General features: G+C 46.6%; 1 protein-coding gene across 2 annotated transcripts in view; it reads left to right on the forward strand.

Annotated features, from left to right (window-relative positions):
* Positions 1-22986, forward strand: part of MTSS2 (MTSS I-BAR domain containing 2) — a 30030-nt gene extending 7044 nt beyond the window's left edge. Inside the window, exons 2-15 of one of the 2 annotated variants that reach the window (XM_040410020.1) lie at positions 7707-7768; positions 16480-16553; positions 16629-16713; positions 17257-17348; positions 17715-17789; positions 18158-18166; positions 19052-19209; positions 19327-19434; positions 20036-20133; positions 20236-20434; positions 20515-20589; positions 20882-21043; positions 21333-21498; positions 21951-22986. In XM_040410020.1, coding sequence (XP_040265954.1) covers positions 7707-7768; positions 16480-16553; positions 16629-16713; positions 17257-17348; positions 17715-17789; positions 18158-18166; positions 19052-19209; positions 19327-19434; positions 20036-20133; positions 20236-20434; positions 20515-20589; positions 20882-21043; positions 21333-21498; positions 21951-22735 — 2148 coding nt within the window. In that variant the 3' untranslated portion in view covers positions 22736-22986. The remainder of the gene's footprint in view (positions 1-7706; positions 7769-16479; positions 16554-16628; positions 16714-17256; positions 17349-17714; positions 17790-18157; positions 18167-19051; positions 19210-19326; positions 19435-20035; positions 20134-20235; positions 20435-20514; positions 20590-20881; positions 21044-21332; positions 21499-21950) is intronic. The other variant, XM_040410021.1, reaches the window with a different exon arrangement.
* Positions 22987-23423: the final 437 nt, after the last annotated feature.

Below are 23423 nucleotides of genomic sequence, written 5' to 3' on the forward strand. Positions count from 1 at the left end.
TACTCCAGAGCTGCACTCCCTATTCTGCTGGTGCAGTCACTGTGTACATACATTACTTATCCTGTACTGATCCTGAGTTACATCCTGTATTATACTCCAGAGCTGCACTCACTATTCTGCTGGTGCAGTCACTGTGTACATACATTACTTATCCTGTACTGATCCTGAGTTACATCCTGTATTATACTCCAGAGCTGCACTCACTATTCTGCTGGTGCAGTCACTGTGTACATACATTACTTATCCTGTACTGATCCTGAGTTACATCCTGTATTATACTCCAGAGCTGCACTCCCTATTCTGCTGGTGCAGTCACTGTGTACATACATTACTTATCCTGTACTGATCCTGAGTTACATCCTGTATTATACTCCAGAGCTGCACTCACTATTCTGCTGGTGCAGTCACTGTGTACATACATTACTTATCCTGTACTGATCCTGAGTTACATCCTGTATTATACTCCAGAGCTGCACTCCCTATTCTGCTGGTGCAGTCACTGTGTACATACATTACTTATCCTGTACTGATCCTGAGTTACATCCTGTATTATACTCCAGAGCTGCACTCACTATTCTGCCGGTGCAGTCACTCTGTACAGACATTACTTATCCTGTACTGTTACTGAGTTACATCCTGTATTATACTCCAGAGCTGCACTCACTATTCTGCTGGTGCAGTCACTGTGTACATACATTACTTATCCTGTACTGATCCTGAGTTACATCCTGTATTATACTCCAGAGCTGCACTCCCTATTCTGCTGGTGCAGTCACTGTGTACATACATTACTTATCCTGTACTGATCCTGTTACATCCTGTATTATACTCCAGAGCTGCACTCCCTATTCTGCTGGTGCAGTCACTGTGTACATACATTACTTATCCTGTACTGATCCTGAGTTACATCCTGTATTATACTCCAGAGCTGCACTCACTATTCTGCTGGTGCAGTCACTGTGTACATACAGTGCCTTGCAAATGTATTCACCCCCCCCCCCCCCCCCTTGACTTTTTTTGTGTTTTGGTTTCCATCATGTAATTACAGAACATTCTGCCCTGCCTCTATGCTGGATGTTGAATGAGGCATTGGTGTACATTTTGGCCAAAGCGTAATAAGCCACTCACCACGTCAAGGTCGCCTCTATGGAGTGGTCCCTAACACTAGTTCCTACCTGTTTATGGGCCATGATAGCCACACAAAGTCCAGGGAGCGCAGGTCAGCGTGCACGCCAAGCACTCTCTGTCCGGTGCCATTACAGCTTTCATCGGATCCAGGGATGCAAGTACCAACATGCATGCTGAGCCCACCATATACTTCTCCTGGAGCCAAATGGCTACTGGTAGGTTCTATATAAGCAGACTCAGTTTTATACTGACTTTAAAACCAGCCTCCAGGACAGATTGACTGGTCAGGTGTGCATGACTCCAAGGAGATTCCCACGCCTCCAATATATACTACAAAGAAATAATGTGGGGGATTCAGTCAGCACAACCTGTATGTAGGTGCACATGGCTCCAGGAGAAGTATATGGTGGGCTCAGCATGCATGTTGGTACTTGCATCCCTGGATCCGATGAAAGCTGTCACCGGACGGGGTTAAAAGCAGAGTGTGCTTGGCGTGCACGCTGACCTGCATTCCCTGGATTTTGTGTGGCTATCATGGCCCATAAACAGGTAGGAACTAGTGTTAGGGACCACTCATAGAGGCGACCTTGACGTGGTGAGTGGCTTATTACGCTTTGGCCAAAATGTACACCAATGCCTCATCCAGCATGGAGGCAGGGCATAGTGCTGGATGTAGAGTGCTATCACATTTGTATTTTCCGTTTGTATATGTACACTGCTCAAAAAAATAAAGGGAACACTTAAACAACACAATGTAACTCCAAGTCAATCACTTCTGTGAAATCAAACTGTCCACTTAGGAAGCAACACTGAGTGACAATCAATTTCACATGCTGTTGTGCAAATGGGATAGACAACAGGTGGAAATTATAGGCAATTAGCAAGACACCCCCAATAAAGGAGTGGTTCTGCTGGTGGTAACCACAGACCACTTCTCAATTCCTATGCTTCCTGGCTGATGTTTTGGTCACTTTTGAATGCTGGCGGTGCTTTCACTCTAGTGGTAGCATGAGACGGAGTCTACAACCCACACAAGTGGCTCAGGTAGTGCAGCTTATCCAGGATGGCACATCAATGCGAGCTGTGGCAAGAAGGTTTGCTGTGTCTGTCAGCGTAGTGTCCAGAGCATGGAGGTGCTACCAGGAGACAGGCCAGTACATCAGGAGACGTGGAGGAGGCCGTAGGAGGGCAACAACCCAGCAGCAGGACCGCTACCTCCTCCTTTGTGCAAGGAGGAACAGGAGGAGCACTGCCAGAGCCCTGCAAAATGACCTCCAGCAGGCCACAAATGTGCATGTGTCTGCTCAAACGGTCAGAAACAGACTCCATGAGGGTGATATGAGGGCCCAACGTCCACAGGTGGGGGTTGTGCTTACAGCCCAACACCGTGCAGGACGTTTGGCATTTGCCAGAAAACACCAAGATTGGCAAATTCGCCACTGGCGCCCTGTGCTCTTCACAGATGAAAGCAGGTTCACACTGAGCACATGTGACAGACGTGACAGAGTCTGGAGACGCCGTGGAGAACGTTCTGCTGCCTGCAACATCCTCCAGCATGACCGGTTTGGCATTGGGTCAGTAATGGTGTGGGGTGGCATTTCTTTGGAGGGCCGCACAGCCCTCCATGTGCTCGCCAGAGGTAGCCTGACTGCCATTAGATACCGAGAGGAGATCCTCAGACCCCTTGTGAGACCATATGCTGGTGCGGTTGGCCCTGGGTTCCTCCTAATGCAAGACAATGCTAGACCTCATGTGGCTGGAGTGTGTCAGCAGTTCCTGCAAGACGAAGGCATTGATGCTATGGACTTGCCCGCCCGTTCCCCAGACCTGAATCCAATTGAGCACATCTGGGACATCATGTCTCGCTCTATCCACCAACGTCACGCTGCACCACAGACTGTCCAGGAGTTGGCAGATGCTTTAGTCCAGGTCTGGGAGGAGATCCCTCAGGAGACCGTCCGCCACCTCATCAGGAGCATGCACAGGCGTTGTAGGGAGGTCATACAGGCACGTGGAGGCCACACACACTACTGAGCCTCATTTTGACTTGTTTTAAGGACATTACATCAAAGTTGGATCAGCCTGTAGTGTGTTTTTCCACTTTAATTTTGAGGGTGACTCCAAATCCAGACCTCCATGGGTTAAAAAATTAGATTTCCATTTTTTTTTTTTGTGTGATTTTGTTGTCAGCACATTCAACTATGTAAAGAACAAAGTATTTCAGAAGAATATTTAATTAATTCAGATCTAGGATGTGTTATTTGTGTGTTCCCTTTATTTTTTTGAGCAGTGTATTTCGCCATAGTGATGTGCACCTACATACAGGTTGTGCTGACCCAATCCCCCACATTTTTTCTTTTGTAATTACAGAACCTGCCGACAACTTTGAAGATGTTTTTTTTAATTGTGAAGCAAACAACAAATAGGACAAAATAACAGAAAAGGTCAATGTGCAGAACTATTCACCCCCCTAAAGTCAGTACTTTGTAGAGCCCCTTTTGCGGCAATCACAGCTCCAAGTCTCTTTGGATAAGTCTCGATGAGCAGTTGCCACATCGGACCGCTGCGGTTTTTGCCCATTCCTCCTTGCAGAACGGCTCCGGCTCCTTCAGGTCGGATGTTTGCGCTTGTGAACAGCAATCTTTAAAGAGGACCTTTCACTAGAATAGAAAATCTAAACTGACTATACAGACATGTAGAGCGGCGCCCAGGGATCCCCCTGCACTTACTGTTATCCCCGGGCCCCACTCCGTTCGCCCGGTATAGCCTCCGGTATCTTCATAGTTAGGCTCCACCCAGGGGAACCTGCCGGCGTCTCCTTCTCCCAGGCTGTAGCGCTGGCCAATCGCAGCGCACAGCTCACAGCCTGAGAGAAAAATAAACTCTCAGGCTATGAGCTGAGCGCTGCGATTGGCCAGCGCTACAGCCTGGGAGAAGGAGACGCCGGCAGGTTCCCCTGGGTGGAGCCGAACATGTGTAGATACCGGAGCCTATACCGGGAGAACGGAGCGGCGCCCGGGGATAACAGTAAGTGCAGGGGGATCCCTGGGCGCCGCTCTACATGTCTGTATAGTCAGTTTAGATGTTTTATTCTAGTGAAAGGTCCTCTTTACGTCTGACCACAGATCTTCTATTGGATTGAGATCTGGGCTGTGACTCGGCCGTTCCAACACATTTACATGTTTCCCCTTAACCAGTCAAGTGTTGCTTTAGCCGTGTGTTTGGGGTCATTGTCCTGCTGGAAGGTGAGCCTCCATCCTAGCCTCAGATCATGCAGGTGCAGGTTCTGCTCAAGAATGCCCCTGCATTTACCATCATCCAGCTTTCCCTCAGCTCTGACCAGTTTCCCAGTCCCGTCCCCCAGTATGATGCTGCCACCACCATGTCTCACTGTGGGGATGGGGTTCTTTGGGTGATGAGATGTGTTGGGTTTGCTCCAGACATAGCGTTTTCTTTGATGGCCAAAAAGTTCAATTTTAGTCTCCTCAGACCAGAGCCCGTCCTTCATTCATTTTGGGGTCTCCTCAGACCAGAGCCCCTTCCTCCATACATTTTGGGGTCTCCCACAGGCCTTTTCACAATCTCACAACGAGCCTTTTTGTTTTTAGCTGACAGTAATGGCTTTCTTCTGGCCACTCCGCCATAAAGCCCAACTCTATGGAGCGTACGGCTTATTGTCGTCCTCTGTACAGATCCTCCAGTCTCTGCGGTGGAACTCTGCAGCTCCTCCAGGGTCACCTCAGGTCTCTCTGCTGCCTCTCTGATTAATGCCCTCCTTGCCCAGTCCGTGAGTTTTGGTGGGCGGCCGTCTCTTGGCAGGTTTGCTGTGTGCCATGTTATTTCCATTTGGTTATGATAGATTTGATGGAGCTCCTGGGGATCATCAAAGATTTGGATATTTTTTTATAACCTAACCCTGACTTGTACTTCTCAACATTGTCCCTTACTTGTTTGGAGAGTTCCTTGGTCTTCATGACTTAGATTGCACATAGGTGGACATCATTTCACTAATGATGTGACTTCTGAAGGTAATTGGTTGCACCAGAGCTTTTTATGGGCTTTCTAACCAATGTGGTGAATACAAACGCACAGGACAATTTTCTGTTTTCTATTTCTAAACAATTGTTTTATTTATATACTTTTCTGATTTCACTTCACCAAATTAGACTATTGTGTTCTGATCCATCACAAAAAAGTCAGATGAACAAAACATTGAACTTAAGGCTGTAATGTAACAAAACAAGTCAAGGGGGTGAATACTTTTGCAAGGAACTGTACATAATTTATCCTGTACTGATCTTGAGTGACATCCTGTATTATACTCCAGAGCTGCACTCACTATTCTGCTGGTGCAGTCACTGTGTACATACATTGCTTATCCTGTAGTGATCCTGAGTTACATCCTGTATTATACTCCAGAGCTGCACTCACTATTCTGCTGGTGCAATCACTGTGTGCATACATTACTTATCCTGTACTGAACTGGAGTTACATCCTGTATTATACTCCAGAGCTGCACTCACTATTCTGCTGGTGCAGTCACTGTGTACATACATTACTTATCCTGTACTGATCCTGAGTGACATCCTGTATTATACTCCAGAGCTGCACTCACTATTCTGCTGGTGCAGTCACTGTGTACATACATTACTTATCCTGTACTAATCCTGAGTTACATCCTGTATTATACTCCAGAGCTGCACTCACTATTCTGCTGGTACAGTCACTATGTACATACATTACTTATCCTGTACTGATCCAGAGTTACATCCCGTATTATACTCCAGAGCTGCACTCACTATTCTGCTGGTGCAGTCACTGTGTACATACATTACTTATCCTGTACTGATCCTGAGTTACATCCTGTATTATACTCCAGAGCTGCACTCACTATTCTGCTGGTGCAGTCACTGTGTACATACATTACTTATCCTGTACTGATCCTGAGTTACATCCTGTATTATACTCCAGAGCTGCACTCACTATTCTGCTGGTGCAGTCACTGTGTACATACATTACTTATCCTGTACTGATCCTGAGTTACATCCTGCATTATACTCCAGAGCTGCACTCACTATTCTGCTGGTGCAGTCACTGTGTACATACATTACTTATCCTGTACTGATCCTGAGTTACATCCTGTATTATACTCCAGAGCTGCACTCACTATTCTGCTGGTGCAGTCACTGTGTACATACATTACTTATCCTGTACTGATCCTGAGTTACATCCTGTATTATGCTCCAGGGCTGCACTCACTATTCTGCTGGTGCAGTCACTGTGTACATACATTACTTATCCTGTACTGATCCTGAGTTACATCCTGTATTATACTCCAGAGCTGCACTCACTATTCTGCTGGTGCAGTCACTGTGTACATACATTACTTATCCTGTACTGATCCTGAGTTACATCCTGTATTATACTCCAGAGCTGCACTCACTATTCTGCTGGTGCAGTCACCGTATACATACATTACATATCCTGTACTCATCCTGAGTTACATCCTGTATTATGCTCCAGAGCTGCACTCACTATTCTGCTGGTGCAGTCACTGTGTACATACATTACTTATCCTGTACTGATCCTGAGTTACATCCTGTATTATACTCCAGAGCTGCACTCACTATTCTGCTGGTGCAGTCACTGTGTACATACATTACATTACTTATCCTGTACGGATCCTGAGTTACATCCTGTATTATACCCCAGAGCTGCACTCACTATTCTGCTGGTGCAGTCACTGTGCACATACATTACTTATCCTGTACGGATCCTGAGTTACATCCTGTATTATACCCCAGAGCTGCACTCACTATTCTGCTGGTGCAGTCACTGTGTACATACATTACATTACTTATCCTGTACGGATCCTGAGTTACATCCTGTATTATACTCCAGAGCTGCACTCACTATTCTGCTGGTGCAGTCACTGTGTACATACATTACTTATCCTGTACGGATCCTGAGTTACATCCTGTATTATACTCCAGAGCTGCACTCACTATTCTGTTGGTGCAGTCACTGTGTACATACATTACTTATCCTGTATTATACCCCAGAGCTGCACTCACTATTCTGATGGTGCAGTCACTGTGTACATACATTACTTATCCTGTACTGATCCCGAGTTACATCCTGTATTATACTCCAGAGCTGCACTCGCTATTCTGCTGGTGCAGTCACTGTGTACATACATTACTTATCCTGTACTAATCCTGAGTTACATCCTGTATTGTACTCCAGAGCTGCACTCACTATTCTGCTGGTGCAGTCACTGTGTACATACATTACGTATCCTGTACTGATCCTGAGTTACATCCTGTATTATACTCCAGAGCTGCACTCACTATTCTGCTGGTGCAGTCACTTTGTACATACATTACTTATCCTGTACTGATCCTGAGTTACATCCTGTATTATACTCCAGAGCTGCATTCACTATTCAGTAGATACTTCCAGGTACTCCCGCTGTGCTCCCTCTCCCTGTGTTTGAGCTCATGTTATAGCGGCAGTACACTTTGTATATTAGGTGGTGACGTCTTATAATTTACTTTGTGTCTTTCTTCCATTTGCAGAGTTCTTACCCTATCTGGGAGGACTTCAGCTCTAAAGCCACAAAACTCCACTCGCAGCTCAGGTAAGTGACCCAGAAGGTGGCCTTCTGACCTGCAGCTCGTGATAGTGCAGGGAGTTACTGTGGGCAGAACTGCTGCAGACCCTTCCTCTTACACTGGACTGACACATTTCTCTTTTTAAAGGGCCGGTGTAACGTCATAAACCTTCCTTGTTGCATGACGTCTGCCACTTTCTAATCGACTTCGGGGGAGATTTATCAAAACTGGTGTAAAGGTAAACTGGTTTAGTTGCCCGTAGCAACCTATCAGATTACACTTTTAATTTTTCAGAGCTTCTTTGGAAAATGAAAGGTGGAATCTGATTGGTTCCTGTGGACAACTAAACCAGTTTACCTTTACACCAGTTTTGATAAAACTCCCCTTTCAAGTTTACCTTCTTAACTATTTTCAATATCTAGACTTTCTGTCATTGAATAGGAATGTTCTTTTTTGCAGCCATAGTCTAAATATCTGTTTTGACCTTGTCCAACTCGCACAGCTGAGCATTTTTTACAGTGTGCCAGTGGAGTCTGGAACAGGATTGAGATGTGTGCGCCCACATCATACATCTATCATACAGCGCCCACATAATACATCTATAATACAGCGCCCACATCATACATCTATAATACAGCGCCCACATCGTACATCTATAATACAGCGCCCACATAATACATCTATAATACAGCGCCCACATAATACATCTATAATACAGCGCCCACATCATACATCTATCATACAGCGCCCACATAATACATCTATAATACAGCGCCCACATCATACATCTATAATACAGCGCCCACATCATACATCTATAATACAGCGCCCACATAATACATTTATCATACAGCGCCCACATAATACATTTATCATACAGCGCCCACATAATACATTTATCATACAGCGCCCACATAATACATTTATCATACAGCGCCCACATAATACATTTATCATACAGCGCCCACATCATACATCTATCATACAGCGCCCACATCATACACCTATCATACAGCGCCCACATCATACATCTATAATACAGCGCCCACATAATACATCTATAATACAGCGCCCACATCATACATCTATAATACAGCGCCCACATCATACATCTATCATACAGCGCCCACATAATACATCTATAATACAGCGCCCACATCATACATCTATAATACAGCGCCCACATAATACATTTATCATACAGCGCCCACATAATACATTTATCATACAGCGCCCACATCATACATCTATAATACAGCGCCCACATCATGCATCTATAATACAGCGCCCACATCATGCATCTATAATACAGCGCCCACATCATGCATCTATAATACAGCGCCCACATCATGCGTCTATAATACAGCGCCCACATCATGCATCTATAATACAGCGCCCACATCATGCATCTATAATACAGCGCCCACATCATGCATCTATAATACAGCGCCCACATCATGCATCTATAATACAGCGCCCACATCATGCATCTATAATACAGCGCCCACATCATGCATCTATAATACAGCGCCCACATCATGCATCTATAATACAGCGCCCACATCATGCATCTATAATACAGCGCCCACATCATGCATCTATAATACAGCGCCCACATCATGCATCTATAATACAGCGCCCACATCATGCATCTATAATACAGCGCCCACATCATGCATCTATAATACAGCGCCCACATCATGCATCTATAATACAGCTCCCACATAATAACAACAGTCAAAAAATTCTAAAAATATTATTCCTCATTATACAACCTCAAAAATGACCGAAATATCATTCAACCAACTATCACTGATATTACAAACTTTCTGAAATCTATCAATCTACCAAAAATAAATGATAAACAACTCAACTCTATTAATATGCCATTCAATAAAACAGAGATCCTAAATGTTATTAAACAATTAAAACTAGACAAATCACCAGGACCAGATGGCCTCACTAATAGATATTATAAAATATTTGCAGAAGAGCTAACACCCAATTTAGAAACAATATTAAATCTAGCCGCTAAAACACAATCCTTCCCTAAAGAAATGTTAACAGCCACAATCCTAACCTTACCCCAAACAGGGAAAGAACCTACTACACCACCTAATTTTCGCCCAATTTCTCTACTTAACACGGACATCAAAATATATGCAAAAATGATAGCAGATAGATTAATTAATATTATTCCCTTGATAATTAACCAAGACCAAGTAGGCTTTATTAAAGGAAGACAAACCTTTGACGCTACACGCAGAATAATTCATCTCCTACAACATTGTAAATCACTAAATGTCCCTTCTTTCTTCCGATCATTAGACGCTGAAAAAGCATTTGACAGGATACACTGGGGATATCTAAAATCTGTACTACACAAACTTGGATTAACTGACCATATAAATTCCGCCATTATGGCATTATATTCCAATCCTTCAGGAAGAGTCTATTACTCCGTTTACCTTTCAGAACCCTTTACTATTGGTAACGGTACAAGACAAGGATGCCCACTGTCTCCTTTTAATTTTCGGAACCCCTAGCCGAAACAATTTGTATAAACTCCCAAATACTAAGTATTAAAATAGGCACAACAGAACAAAAATTACATTATACGCTGACGATATAATATTAACACTAAAAATACAAAATATTTCACTTAATACACTAAAAACTACTTTATCCAATTTCAATAGGATTTCGTACTACAAAATAAATGAAAATAAATCACACATTTTTAACATAAACATTCCTCGTAAATTACAATTAGAATTAACCACATCATTCCCATAATAATGGGACAACAAAAAATATATATATATATATATATATCACATCCACCAGTCAAAATTTATATAAAGAAAATTATAAACCCTTACTATCTTCTATACCCCAAAAATTTCTCTTATATACAAAAATACAGCTATCTTGGGCTGGCAGAATAGCCTTGTTCAAAAAGTTCATCCTTCCTTCTATTCTATATACGTTCCACACAATTGCCATTTCAATCAAAAATTCCCTTTTTATTAAACTACTAAATAAAATTTCCAAATTTAAATGGACAAATAAAAAAAACAGAATTAACTTAGAAACTATGACACAACATCGGAAAATGGGAGGCATGGGACTACCGAATATAAAGAACTACTATAAAGCAAAACACTGGTGGACAAATGCTGAAACGGAAAAAAGACATTGGGTTCAAATAGAAGAAAATTGTTTAAAATCAGACCCTATTATTATACTCAATACAATTATACCACAAAAAAAAGAACAACACAAATTCTCTTTAAGTATAAAGGCCACACAAACTACTTGAGAAAATTATATAAAAAAAATACCCCATATCTAATAAAATTAACATGTTACAATTACCAATTAAATATATCAAAACAATTTGTCCAAATATCAACCTTTCTAACTGGGAAAAAATAAGAATAAAAAGAATTAAAGACTTAACCGACCCAAATAACCAACACAAATTACACTCCTTTATCCATGTAGCTTCCCAATATCAGTTACCTAAAACAGATTTCTACAAATATTTAAGAATCAGACACTCCTTGTCACAAATCCAGATCAACGACCACATTTTTCCTATATCTGTATTTACATTTTTTTCTACTCAAAATCCTATAACGAAAGGTATTTCTAACTTTTATGTTGATATTAACAATAGTGAAGATAAATATATACTACAATGGGAAAGAGACCTAGGAACAACCTATTCTCCCGAAAATTGGAGATCTGCGTTCAACTGGACTAATGAAATATCCAAAGGAATGCACCAGTGTGAACTCTCTCGAAAAATCCTTCTGAGATGGCGCCTAACACCGGCAAAAATAAACCATATGGATCCCAACTACTCTGATCTGTGCTGGAAAAATTGTGGAGCCCAAGGAACCTATCTTCATCTATGGTGGACATGTCCAAAAATTCAAACTTTTTGGAAAACTGTATTTGAAAAACTAATCAAGATGCTCCATATAAATATCCAACCATCTCCCGACTTTATGCTTTATGTTTCTTACAAAATCAACCTATTCCACAACATACCAAAACGGTGGGATCCCATATAATTCTGGCCGCAAGAAGCCTCATAGCACAAAAATGGAAAAGCCGAGAAATCCCCACCATCTCAGAAGTACGGACATCGGTCTCATACGCACACAGTATGGAAAATAAATATGCATCATATTCACTATCTTTAGGAAAAACAAAAAAAATACTGGTCTCTATGGAAGCCGAACTACCTAAACACCACACCAAACTGATTGCCCCTTAATCTATAGATGATTTTCTAGACTGACATTAACATTATTTACCTGTCATATTTATTTTATAAAGATATATAATAACCAATTCATTAATACTTGGGATGAATGCATATGTGTGTGTATATGTTATGTATATACAGTGGATATAAAAAGTCTACACACCCCTGTATGTGTCCTCTATATATACAGTGGATATAAAAAGTCTACACACCCCTGTATGTGTCCTCTATATATACAGTGGATATAAAAAGTCTACACACCCCTGTATGTGTCCTCTATATATACAGTGGATATAAAAAGTCTACACGCCCCTGTATGTGTCCTCTATATATACAGTGGATATAAAAAGTCTACACACCCCTGTATGTGTCCTCTATATATACAGTGGATATAAAAAGTCTACACGCCCCTGTTAAAATGTCAGGTTTCTGTGCTTTAAAAAATTCTGACAAAGATAAATCATTTCAGAACTTTTTCCACCTTTAATGTGACCTATAAACTGTACAACTCAACTGAAAAACAAACTGAAATCTTTTAGGTGGAGGGAAGAAAAAATATAAAACTAAAATATTGTGGTTGCATAAGTGTGCGCACCCTCTTATAACTGGGGACGTAACTGTGTTCAGAATGAAGCAATCACATTCAGAATCCTGTTAGATAGCAGTCAGCATACACCGGCCGTCATGTAAAGGGCCTCTGATCTAAAGCTGCTCTAGTTGGTCTTTCCTGAAATGTTCTTGGTCACATCCCACAGCAGAAGCCACGGTCCACAGAGAGCTTCCAAAGCATCAGAGGGGTCTCATTGTTAGAAGGGGACACAAGAATGTCCAAGGCATTAGATCTACCATGGAACACAGTGGAGACCGTCATCATCAAGTGGAGGAAATATGGCCCAACAGGGACATCACCAAGAACTGGACGTCCCTCCAAAATTGATGAAAAGACAAGAAGAAAACTGGTCTGGGAGGCGACCAAGAGGCCGACAGCAACATTACAGGAGCTGCAGGAACATCTGGCAAGTACTGGCCGTGTGGGACATGTGACAACAATCTCCATATTCTTCATATGTCTGGGCTATGGGGTAGAGGGGCAAGACGAAAGCCTTTCCTTACCAAGAAAAACATCCAAGCCGGGCAACATTCTGCAAAAACACATCTGAAGTCTCCCAAAAGCATGTGGGAAAAGGTGTTCTGGTCTGATGAAACCAAGGTGGGACTTTTTGGCCATAATTCCAAAAAATATGTTTGGCGCAAAAACAACCCTGCCCATCACCATAAGAACCCCATCCCCACAGCGAAGCCTGGCGGGGGCAGCATCGTGCCAAGGGGCTGTTCTTCTTCAGCTGTAATTGGGGCCTTAGTTAAGCTGGAAGGAATTCTGAACAGTTCCAAATACCGGTCAATATTGGCCCAAAACCTTCAGGCTTCTGCTAGAAAGCTGAACATGAAGAGGAACCTCATCTCTCAGCAGGACAACGACCCAAAGCATAGATCCAAATCAACCAAGGGATGGCTTCACCAGAAGAAGATTACAGTTTTGGAATGGTCCAGCCAGAGCCCAGACCGGAATCTGATTGACAATCTGTGGGGTGATCTGAAGAGGGCTGTGCCCAGGAGATGCCCTCGCAATCTGTGGGGTGATCTGAAGAGGGCCGTGCCCAGGAGATGCCCTCGCAATCTGTGGGGTGATCTGAAGAGGGCTGTGCCCAAGAGATGCCCTCGCAATCTGTGGGGTGATCTGAAGAGGGCTGTGCCCAGGAGATGCCCTCGCAATCTGTGGGGTGATCTGAAGAGGGCCGTGCCCAGGAGATGCCCCCGCAATCTGTGGGGTGATCTGAAGAGGGCTGTGCCCAGGAGATGCCCTCGCAATCTGTGGGGTGATCTGAAGAGGGCCGTGCCCAGGAGATGCCCCCGCAATCTGTGGGGTGATCTGAAGAGGGCCGTGCCCAGGAGATGCCCTCACAATCTGTGGGGTGATCTGAAGAGGGCCGTGCCCAGGAGATGCCCTCGCAATCTGTGGGGTGATCTGAAGAGGGCCGTGCCCAGGAGATGCCCTCGCAATCTGTGGGGTGATCTGAAGAGGGCCGTGCCCAGGAGATGCCCTCACAATCTGTGGGGTGATCTGAAGAGGGCCGTGCCCAGGAGATGCCCCCGCAATCTGACAGATTTGGAGGGTTTTTGCAAAAAAATGACAAAATGTGCCATGCTGATAGACTCGTCCCCAAAAAGACTGGAATAAAATCAAAAGGTGCTTCAACAAAGTATTAGTTTAAGGGTGTGCACACTTATACCACCAGATTCTTTTATTTTTATCTTTTTTCTTCCCTAAAAGATTTCAGTTTGTTTTTCCATTGAGTTGTACAGTTTATAGGTCACATTAAAGGTGGAAAAAATCCTGAAATGATTTATCTTTGTCTCATTTTTTTTGACATCACAGAAACCTGACAGGGGTGTGTAGACTTTTTCTATCCACTGTATATATAGAGGACACATACAGGGGCGTGTAGACTTTTTCTATCCACTGTATATATAGAGGACACATACAGGGGCGTGTAGACTTTTTCTATCCACTGTATATATAGAGGACACATACAGGGGCGTGTAGACTTTTTATATCCACTGTATATATAGAGGACACATACAGGGGCGTGTAGACTTTTTCTATCCACTGTATATATAGAGGACACATACAGGGGCGTGTAGACTTTTTCTATCCACTGTATATATAGAGGACACATACAGGGGCGTGTAGACTTTTTCTATCCACTGTATATATAGAGGACACATACAGGGGCGTGTAGACTTTTTATATCCACTGTATATCCACTACTGTTCCTACAAATATATATGCATATAATAAATGCATAGATATGATGACAAATTGTGTGCGAGTAACATGGGTACATGCGCATATACAGATAGTCCAAGATGTATGTAATATAGATATATTGTATAGATAGTGTGTGGATGCCTGTATGTACAATTGTAGATTTATGTTTCTACGCACATACTCAAAATGTTATTTATAATTTATTTCTATATTTGTGGTTGTTAATATATGGATGAGACATTGACAGATGTGTGTGAGTACACATGTACATGAGGGTCTTTGTGTACATATATTGACAACAACAAAAAACTATATATCACAATGATTATTTTACAATTACTAACATAGTATAATTCAATCGCTCTATTTGACAAATGAAAATAATACGAAGAAACTGAAATAAATGTTCTGTTTATTATCAAATGTTATACAAACATATGTAATATAACCTTATAATATAAAAAAACTATAAAAACTATTGAATGATATCATACAGCGCCCACATCATGCATCTATAATACAGCGCCCACATCATGCATCTATCATACAGCGCCCACATCATACATCTATCATACAGCGCCCACATCATGCATCTATCATACAGCGCCCACATCATGCATCTATCATACAGCGCCCACATCATGCATCTATCATACAGCGCCCACATCATACATCTATCATACAGCGCCCACATCATACATCTATCATACAGCGCCCACATCATACATCTATCATACAGCACCCACATCATACATCTATCATACAGCGCCCACATCATGCGTCTATCATACAGCGCCCACATCATGCGTCTATCATACAGCGCCCACATCATGCGTCTATCATACAGCGCCCACGTCATGCGTCTATCATACAGCGCCCACGTCATGCGTCTATCATACAGCGCCCACATCATGCATCTATCATACAGCGCCCACATCATACATCTATCATACAGCGCCCACATCATACATCTATCATACAGCACCCACATCATACATCTATCATACAGCGCCCACATCATGCGTCTATCATACAGCGCCCACATCATGCGTCTATCATACAGCGCCCACATCATGCGTCTATCATACAGCGCCCACGTCATGCGTCTATCATACAGCGCCCACGTCATGCGTCTATCATACAGCGCCCACGTCATGCGTCTATAATACAGCGCCCACGTCATGCGTCTATCATACAGCGCCCACGTCATGCGTCTATCATACAGCGCCCACGTCATGCATCTATCATACAGCGCCCACGTCATGCGTCTATCATACAGCGCCCACGTCATGCATCTATCATACAGCGCCCACGTCATGCATCTATCATACAGCGCCCACGTCATGCATCTATCATACAGCGCCCACATCATGCGTCTATCATACAGCGCCCACATCATGCGTCTATCATACAGCGCCCACATCATGCGTCTATCATACAGCGCCCACATCATACAGCGCCCACATACAAGCGTGATTTGGTGTGGAACACCTGATTAATACTTTCCTGTGCTGACGCCCAGTGTGTCGTGTATTAGGGTGATATTTTGGGGTGGCGGTTTAGCCTCGTATTATGCAGAGAGCGCCATCTGCAAAGTTCAAGGTGTCTTTGACCCTCTGTCTCCTCAGGACCACGGTGTTGGCGGCTGTCGCCTTCCTTGATGCTTTTCAGAAAGTGGCAGACATGGCGACCAATACCCGAGGTGAGTGCCGCCGCGGTCGTGTCCGCACGTTATAGTTGACTCGGATGCACTCTGACTGACCTTTTGGTTTTGCAGGAGCCACGCGTGACATCGGATCTGCCCTCACCCGCATGTGTATGAGGCACCGCAGCATTGAGAGCAAGCTCCGACACTTCACCAAGTAAGAACGCGCAGGGGGCCTCATCTTCTGGCACAAATCGCGCCACAACTGGCAGACAAGTGTCAGATATGGGGTACAGTACTGGAAGTATCAGGGGATGATCCGCCCGGGGGGGGGGGGCTAAGGAGACCCAGGGAGAAATGAAAGGGGAAGGGGCCTGAGGAGCAAAGGAGGGATTTGAGGAGAAAGTTAAAGGTCCACGGAGAAGAGGAGGGATTGAAGGAGAACAGAAGGGGCCCACTGAGAAAAGGAGGGGCCCAGGGGAAAAAGAAAGGGTTCGAGATCAAAATGAGGGGCCCAGGGTGAAACGGAGGGGTTCCAGGAGATTAGGAGGGGCCCGGGGAGAATAGTGTGGGCCTGGAGAAAAGAGAAGGGGTCCAGTGCAGGTCACCTTTCATTTTCCCCACGGCGTGGTTCTGGAGAGGCAGATGGGGGGGGTATAACACACGGCAGCGAGGCCCCCGAGCTTTTTGCTCCTCTGTGTAACCTTGAAGCCTTATTTCCGAGTGCCCCCCATTATCCCTGGATCTGCTCTCTCTGCAGCGCCCTCCTGGAGAGCTTAATAACTCCTCTGCAGGAGCGGATCGAAGACTGGAAGAAGACGGCAAATACACTGGACAAGGAGCACACACGTGGTGAGGAGAGCCCCCCATCACCCCCATCCTCTCATACCACCCCACCACATTACCCCCCTCTCCTCCCCTTCCAGGGACCCCCAAAGCACATCACCCTCACACCTCCCGCCATATCATTCCCACACCATCCCCTCATACCCCCCCCCCCCCCCTTATATCACCCTGACCCCATCACCCGGTTACCCTCCCTCCTCCCCCCACAGTAACGCTCTGCCCTTCCAGCCTGCCCCGATAAGTGTAGGAGACGGTGCAGCAGTTACCACATATCCCTTCATGTGCACGTCATATCCTCCCGAAATACAGAGCCCCCCTGGACCACAGGAGGCACAAGACATCACAATCCCCAAATTCTGCTTCTCCTCACAGAATACAAGCGAGCACGCCACGAGATTAAGAAGAAATCCTCTGATACATTGAAGCTGCAGAAGAAAGCCCGTAAAGGTGCGTGCAACTCGAGCATAATCACCACCATCATCCTCATCATAACCACCATTATCTCTGTCTCCATCATCCTCACCATAACCTCTATTATTTCTACCTCCAACATCACCACCATCATCATCACTATTACCAACCTCATCATCATAGAGACCATTATCTCTACCTCCACCATCATCACCACCATCATCCGCGCCCCTGTACATTTTATTGGTTACAGTGTGTTGGTGTGTCTTTAACCGTTTCCTTGCTGCAGCTTTTCTGTGATCCTTGGAGTGAAGGTGCATTGGCGGTTGGGGGACCTCTACTTGCATGCCTGTTTCTCACTAACTTTCCTTTTCTCTTGCATTGCCTTCCGCTCCATCCTGTAGAAGTTCTAGGTAAGTGACCGTCCGCTGGGCCAGGGCCACAGGGGCCCACATATAAGATGTGACCCTATTGACCTCTGTTATGTCCTCTGACAGCTGTGACTATGTTGACTGCTGTGATTCCCGACCTCTGTGACTGCTGTGATTCCCCGACCTCTCTGACTGCTGTGATTCCCCGACCTCTCTGACTGCTGTGATTCCCCGACCTCTCTGACTGCAGTGATTCCCCGACCTCTCTGACTGCAGTGATTCCCCGACCTCTCTGACTGCTGTGATTCCCCGACCTCTCTGACTGCTGTGATTCCCCGACCTCTCTGACTGCTGTGATTCCCCGACCTCTCTGACTGCTGTGATTCCCCGACCTCTCTGACTGCTGTGATTCCCCGACCTCTCTGACTGCTGTGATTCCCCGACCTCTCTGACTGCTGTGATTCCCCGGCCTCTCTGACTGCTGTGATTCCCCGGCCTCTCTGACTGCTGTGATTCCCCGACCTCTCTGACTGCTGTGATTCCCCGACCTCTCTGACTGCTGTGATTCCCCGACCTCTCTGACTGCTGTGATTCCCCGACCTCTCTGACTGCTGTGATTCCCCGACCTCTCTGACTGCTGTGATTCCCCGACCTCTCTGACTGCTGTGATTCCCCGACCTCTCTGACTGCTGTGACCCTACCTCTTGCAACAACAGAGTGACAGTGGCACTTGACCAACCATGTGGCCAAGAGATTTCCTCTTACCGCTAGTGATCTCTCTTGGTCAAAGTCACATCATTCATACCCCCATAGTCAGACATTGGTACGCCCGCAGTGGTGTCACCTGCTGGGTATATGGGCCTCATCCGCCTGGCGGTGGCCGTGTGTGCCTTGCTGCCCTGTCTCTCATAATCTTCTCTCCTGCAGGAAAGGGGGATCTGCAGCCGCAGTTGGACCACGCGCTGCAAGACGTAAACGACATGTACCTGCTGCTTGAGGAGACGGAGAAGATGGCGGTGCGCAGGGCGCTGATCGAGGAGCGCGGGCGCTTCTGCACCTTCGTCACACTGTTACAGCCGGTGGTGGTGAGTGACAGACACTGAGGTGCCACACCACATGACGCCGAGGTGCCACACCACATGACGCCGAGGTGCCACACCACATGACGCCTCTTCTTCATGACGTATGTTTTTCTGCTTCAGAATGGAGAGATCCACATGCTCGGGGAGGTGACGCATCTGCAGGCAATAATTGACGACCTGATGCTGCTGAGCGACGAACCTCACAAACTGCCTGCAGCCAGTGAACAGGTAAACCCCCCCGATCATCACAGCAGACCCATGTAAATCACAAGTGAGACCTTCTCCAGTGCTCTGATACATGTTAGGTTTCAAATCCTTAACCATATCAAGATCTCTGCTTGTTGTCAAAGACTGCAAACATTCTAGTTTATATTAGGAGGATTAAACTTAGCCAGACTTAATATTTCTCACAGCTGAGGGTTGGTTACAGTTGGATCCTCTCAAGATAATTCGCCATGAGCCAAGCCCATCAGCAGTGCGACTCTCAGACGCCATGTATCATTTACCGAGGATTGAAGTGTCCAGTCGGGATAAGAGCACGGCAAGCAGAGATCTTGAGAACGTTGAGGAAATGAATCCTAAATTAGGAAGTTGCAGAAGGTCTCATCGTGAGAGATGAATCTTCATTTATCTGGGACTGCCGTTGGCCGGCGTTTTTCGCTCCGTCATCTTATATGATTGTAATAAAGGACGAGACACTGAAGATAAATGAGAGACGGCGGCTGCAGCTTCTCCTCGTCTGTTCTGATTGGCTGCTGCAGCGGCCGGCTCTGCTACCTCCCCTCTTGTGCAGCAGCGACAGGTCCGCTATAATCCTCTTTTCTGGCAGGTAATTAAGGATCTGAAGGGATCGGACTACTCCTGGTCCTATCAGACGCCCCCATCCTCGCCCAGCAGCTCAGGGTCCCGCAAGTCCAGTATGTGTAGGTAAGTGGTCTGGCAGCCCCCCTGCACCCGGCCCCATCACTATATGTGTACATATTCTGTCCCGCTGTCTCACGTCATCAATGCTCTGACCATTTACCACAGTACAAAGACTGCCCCCTCCTGGCAAGCTGCCTCGCACCCCCAGTCACCGGGTTCCGCGTGTCGCTATCGCAGCCTCCCGCAGTGCACAGGAGGAGCCCAGCGGCTGGTGAGCACCTCCTCCCAGGACTCTGGATGCAGTTCCCATGAAGCCACTTACTCCAAGCCGCCATCACCCATGCCCTCAGACATCACGAGCCAGGTAAGTGTGCCCGCGGGGGTGCAGGGATGTGCAGGGGGGCGCTGGTGCCTGCAGCTCTCATGTGTTCTTCTCTCCATCAGAAGTCCTCCAGCTCTGCATCTTCTGAGGCCTCGGAGACCTGCCAGTCTGTCAGCGAGTGCAGCTCCCCCACATCAGTAGGTAGCATCCGACGGCCCCACCAAGGAGGCTGCCCGCTGTCAATGCAGTGTGTTTCTAGTTCTAGATAGCTGCTTGCTGTCAGTGAATTTGAACAGCTTTGAAATTCCTTTCTGGTTACAATGTGTCTGGTCCAGACAATGCCAAGATTCCAGACTAATACATTGTTACAAACTATCAGCCTCTGGATATACAGGAGACTGTTCCTATTCATAGAAAGCAAGCAGACGTCTTGAGAATAGCAGGGAAAATTAAGTAATCTGGAGACTTCTAATGCTTTATCTTGTACAGGATTGGTCGCGGTCAAGTCCGTATGAGACTCCGCCAGTGTGTTCAATGCAGCGCAGAAAGGACCGCGTGGAACACCTGAGGGAAGCAGAGCTGGGCCCCAGCTACCCGGGCATGGAGGACCCTTATCGGCCCCGGATGTCCCCCGCTGTCATTGCTGCCAAGGTAAGACCAACAGAGGAGGTAAAGTTATGTACATACAGTGCACCATCCCCCCATATATCTAGTAATATAATGTGCACCTCTAACCCCGGACCCCCCATATATCTAGTAATAGAATGTGCACCTCTAACCCCGGACCCCCCATATATCTAGTAATATAATGTGCACCTCTAACCCCGGACCCCCATATATCTAGTAATATAAAGTGCACCTCTAACCTCTAGACCTCCCATATATCTAGCAATGTAAAGCCTGGAACTCCATGTATCTAGTGACCCTCATGCTTTTGCAGCACGGGGAGGAGGTCTCGCCCGCTGCCAGTGACCTGGCCATGGTTCTGACCCGCGGTCTGAGTCTGGAGCACCAGAAGAGCAGCCGTGACTCCCTGCAGTATTCTAGTGGCTACAGCACCCAAACTACCACCCCCTCCTGCTCCGAGGACACCATCCCCTCACAAGGTAAATGGGAGAAACCATCAAAGAATTAAGGGGGTATTCTGGTTGTTAGAAGTGATATCAAATCCACAGGATAGGGGATAACTATCAGATCGCTGGGGGTCCTACCGCAAAGACTTCCATTGGTCACGAGTACCCCCTGCAGCCCCCTGAAATAAACAGAGTAGTCAGTCAGGCACGTGCGCGGCCGCTCTCATTTCTCTCTGCTTTCTCCGGAACTCCCATAGAGATGAGTAGAGCGGCCACACACGCCCGACTGGCCGCTCCATTCATTTCAGTTGGGACCCCTGTTCTCGTGATGGTTGTTGGTCCCAGCGGTAGGACCCCACTGATCTGATAATTATCCTGTGGATTAGAGAGAACTTCTAACAACCAGAATACCCCTTTAATTCAGCACCGGCTGTGATTCCCCTCCCCCATTCCGTCCTCACCTGCCGCTGTTTGTCCTCGCACAGGTTCTGACTACGACTGTTACTCGGTGAATGGAGACGCAGACGGCGACGGCTCTGGGGACTTTGACCGCTCGTCCACGGTTCCCCGGAGCAGCAGCCTGGCACAGAACTACCGCCGGATGCTTCAGACCAAGCGGCCAGCCTCCACAGCCGGTCTGCCCACTGCCATGCCTCCCTCTGGATCTGCACCTCCTCCCACGCAGTCAGGCTCGACGCCAGGTGTGGCCACCATAAGGCGCACTCCTTCCACCAAACCCACCGTCAGACGCACTTTATCTAACGCCGGACCCATTCCATGTCGCCCCCCTATTGTGCCAGTAAGAACACCCACTGTGCCCGACTCTCCCAGTGGAGGACTGGGGGGGCGCTCTCGCGTTGGAAGTGAAGAGTGTGTTTTCTATCTCGGAGCTGATGATGGAAGCCCCCTAGACTTTGCCAAGTCTTCCCCCAAGCGCCTCAGTCTCCCCAATGCAGCCTGGGGGGGTGCGGGAGAGATGTCTGTTTATGGAGGGGCCCCCGCAGATGAGGAAGACATGGGAGGGGGTCTTCTGGCGGCCAATCGGCACAGTCTGGTGGAGAAGATCGGGGAGCTCGTCGCAGGAGCGCACGCTCTAGGGGACGGGCAGTTCCCTTTCCCTTCAGCTCCAGACAAGAGTCAGATTCCTGCCCCGGCCGGTGGAGGGAGCGGGTCAGAACCACCAGCAGGGGATATGCTGGCATCCATACGTAGAGGAGTGCGCTTACGCCGAACCCTGACCAACGACCGGTCTGCACCCCGGATCTTGTGATCTTGATTCAAGGGTTCATAAGATTGGTGCTTGGGGGAGGGGAGGGAAATTTACTGTGACACAAGCATACCCAGAGACCAGGGGGGTGCTTAACCCTTTCTATGCAGGTCTGTCCGGGGCTAGAAGGGTTCTGTCTGGTGACTGACCGAAACATTTTGACCGTTCCGGGCACGGGCGGACCATTTCTGATGAAGTGTCTGGTCTGCCACGGCAGCTGACGACTCCCCATGTGCAGGAGTGGCTCATCCACGCATGTAGTGTCTTGACCAGTCGCCACCATGGAGGGGCTGTACTCCAGGACCCCGGGGTATCTGCTGACTGCGCGCCACATCTCGCAGTCATGGGACATTGAGCTCCTGACGACAGATGTTCTGGACTTGCACTGGTCGGGGGCCATGGACACAGCAAGCATTGCAGGACACGATGCCCCGGGGGCCCCAACCTTTCTTACTGTACGATCTGTGCCAAGTGGTTGTTTTGGACGCTGAGCGGCTGCCATGTTTCTGGGGCAGACTTCCGCTCGCACAGTTGGAGTCTCCGGCTCATATGTGGACTGGGGGGCCGGAGGACGCCTCCATCTGTTGGACTTGTGGTAGTGGGGGATCCTGCCTATACCGATCAGAGGCCTCACTTCTTCTAGTGCCATTCAGAACAAGCCTTGTGCCACCTGTGTGCCCACAGTGCTGTA

The sequence above is a fragment of the Bufo bufo genome, chromosome 10 (genome assembly GCF_905171765.1).
Source record: "Bufo bufo chromosome 10, aBufBuf1.1, whole genome shotgun sequence".
NCBI classification, from domain to species: domain Eukaryota; kingdom Metazoa; phylum Chordata; class Amphibia; order Anura; family Bufonidae; genus Bufo; species Bufo bufo.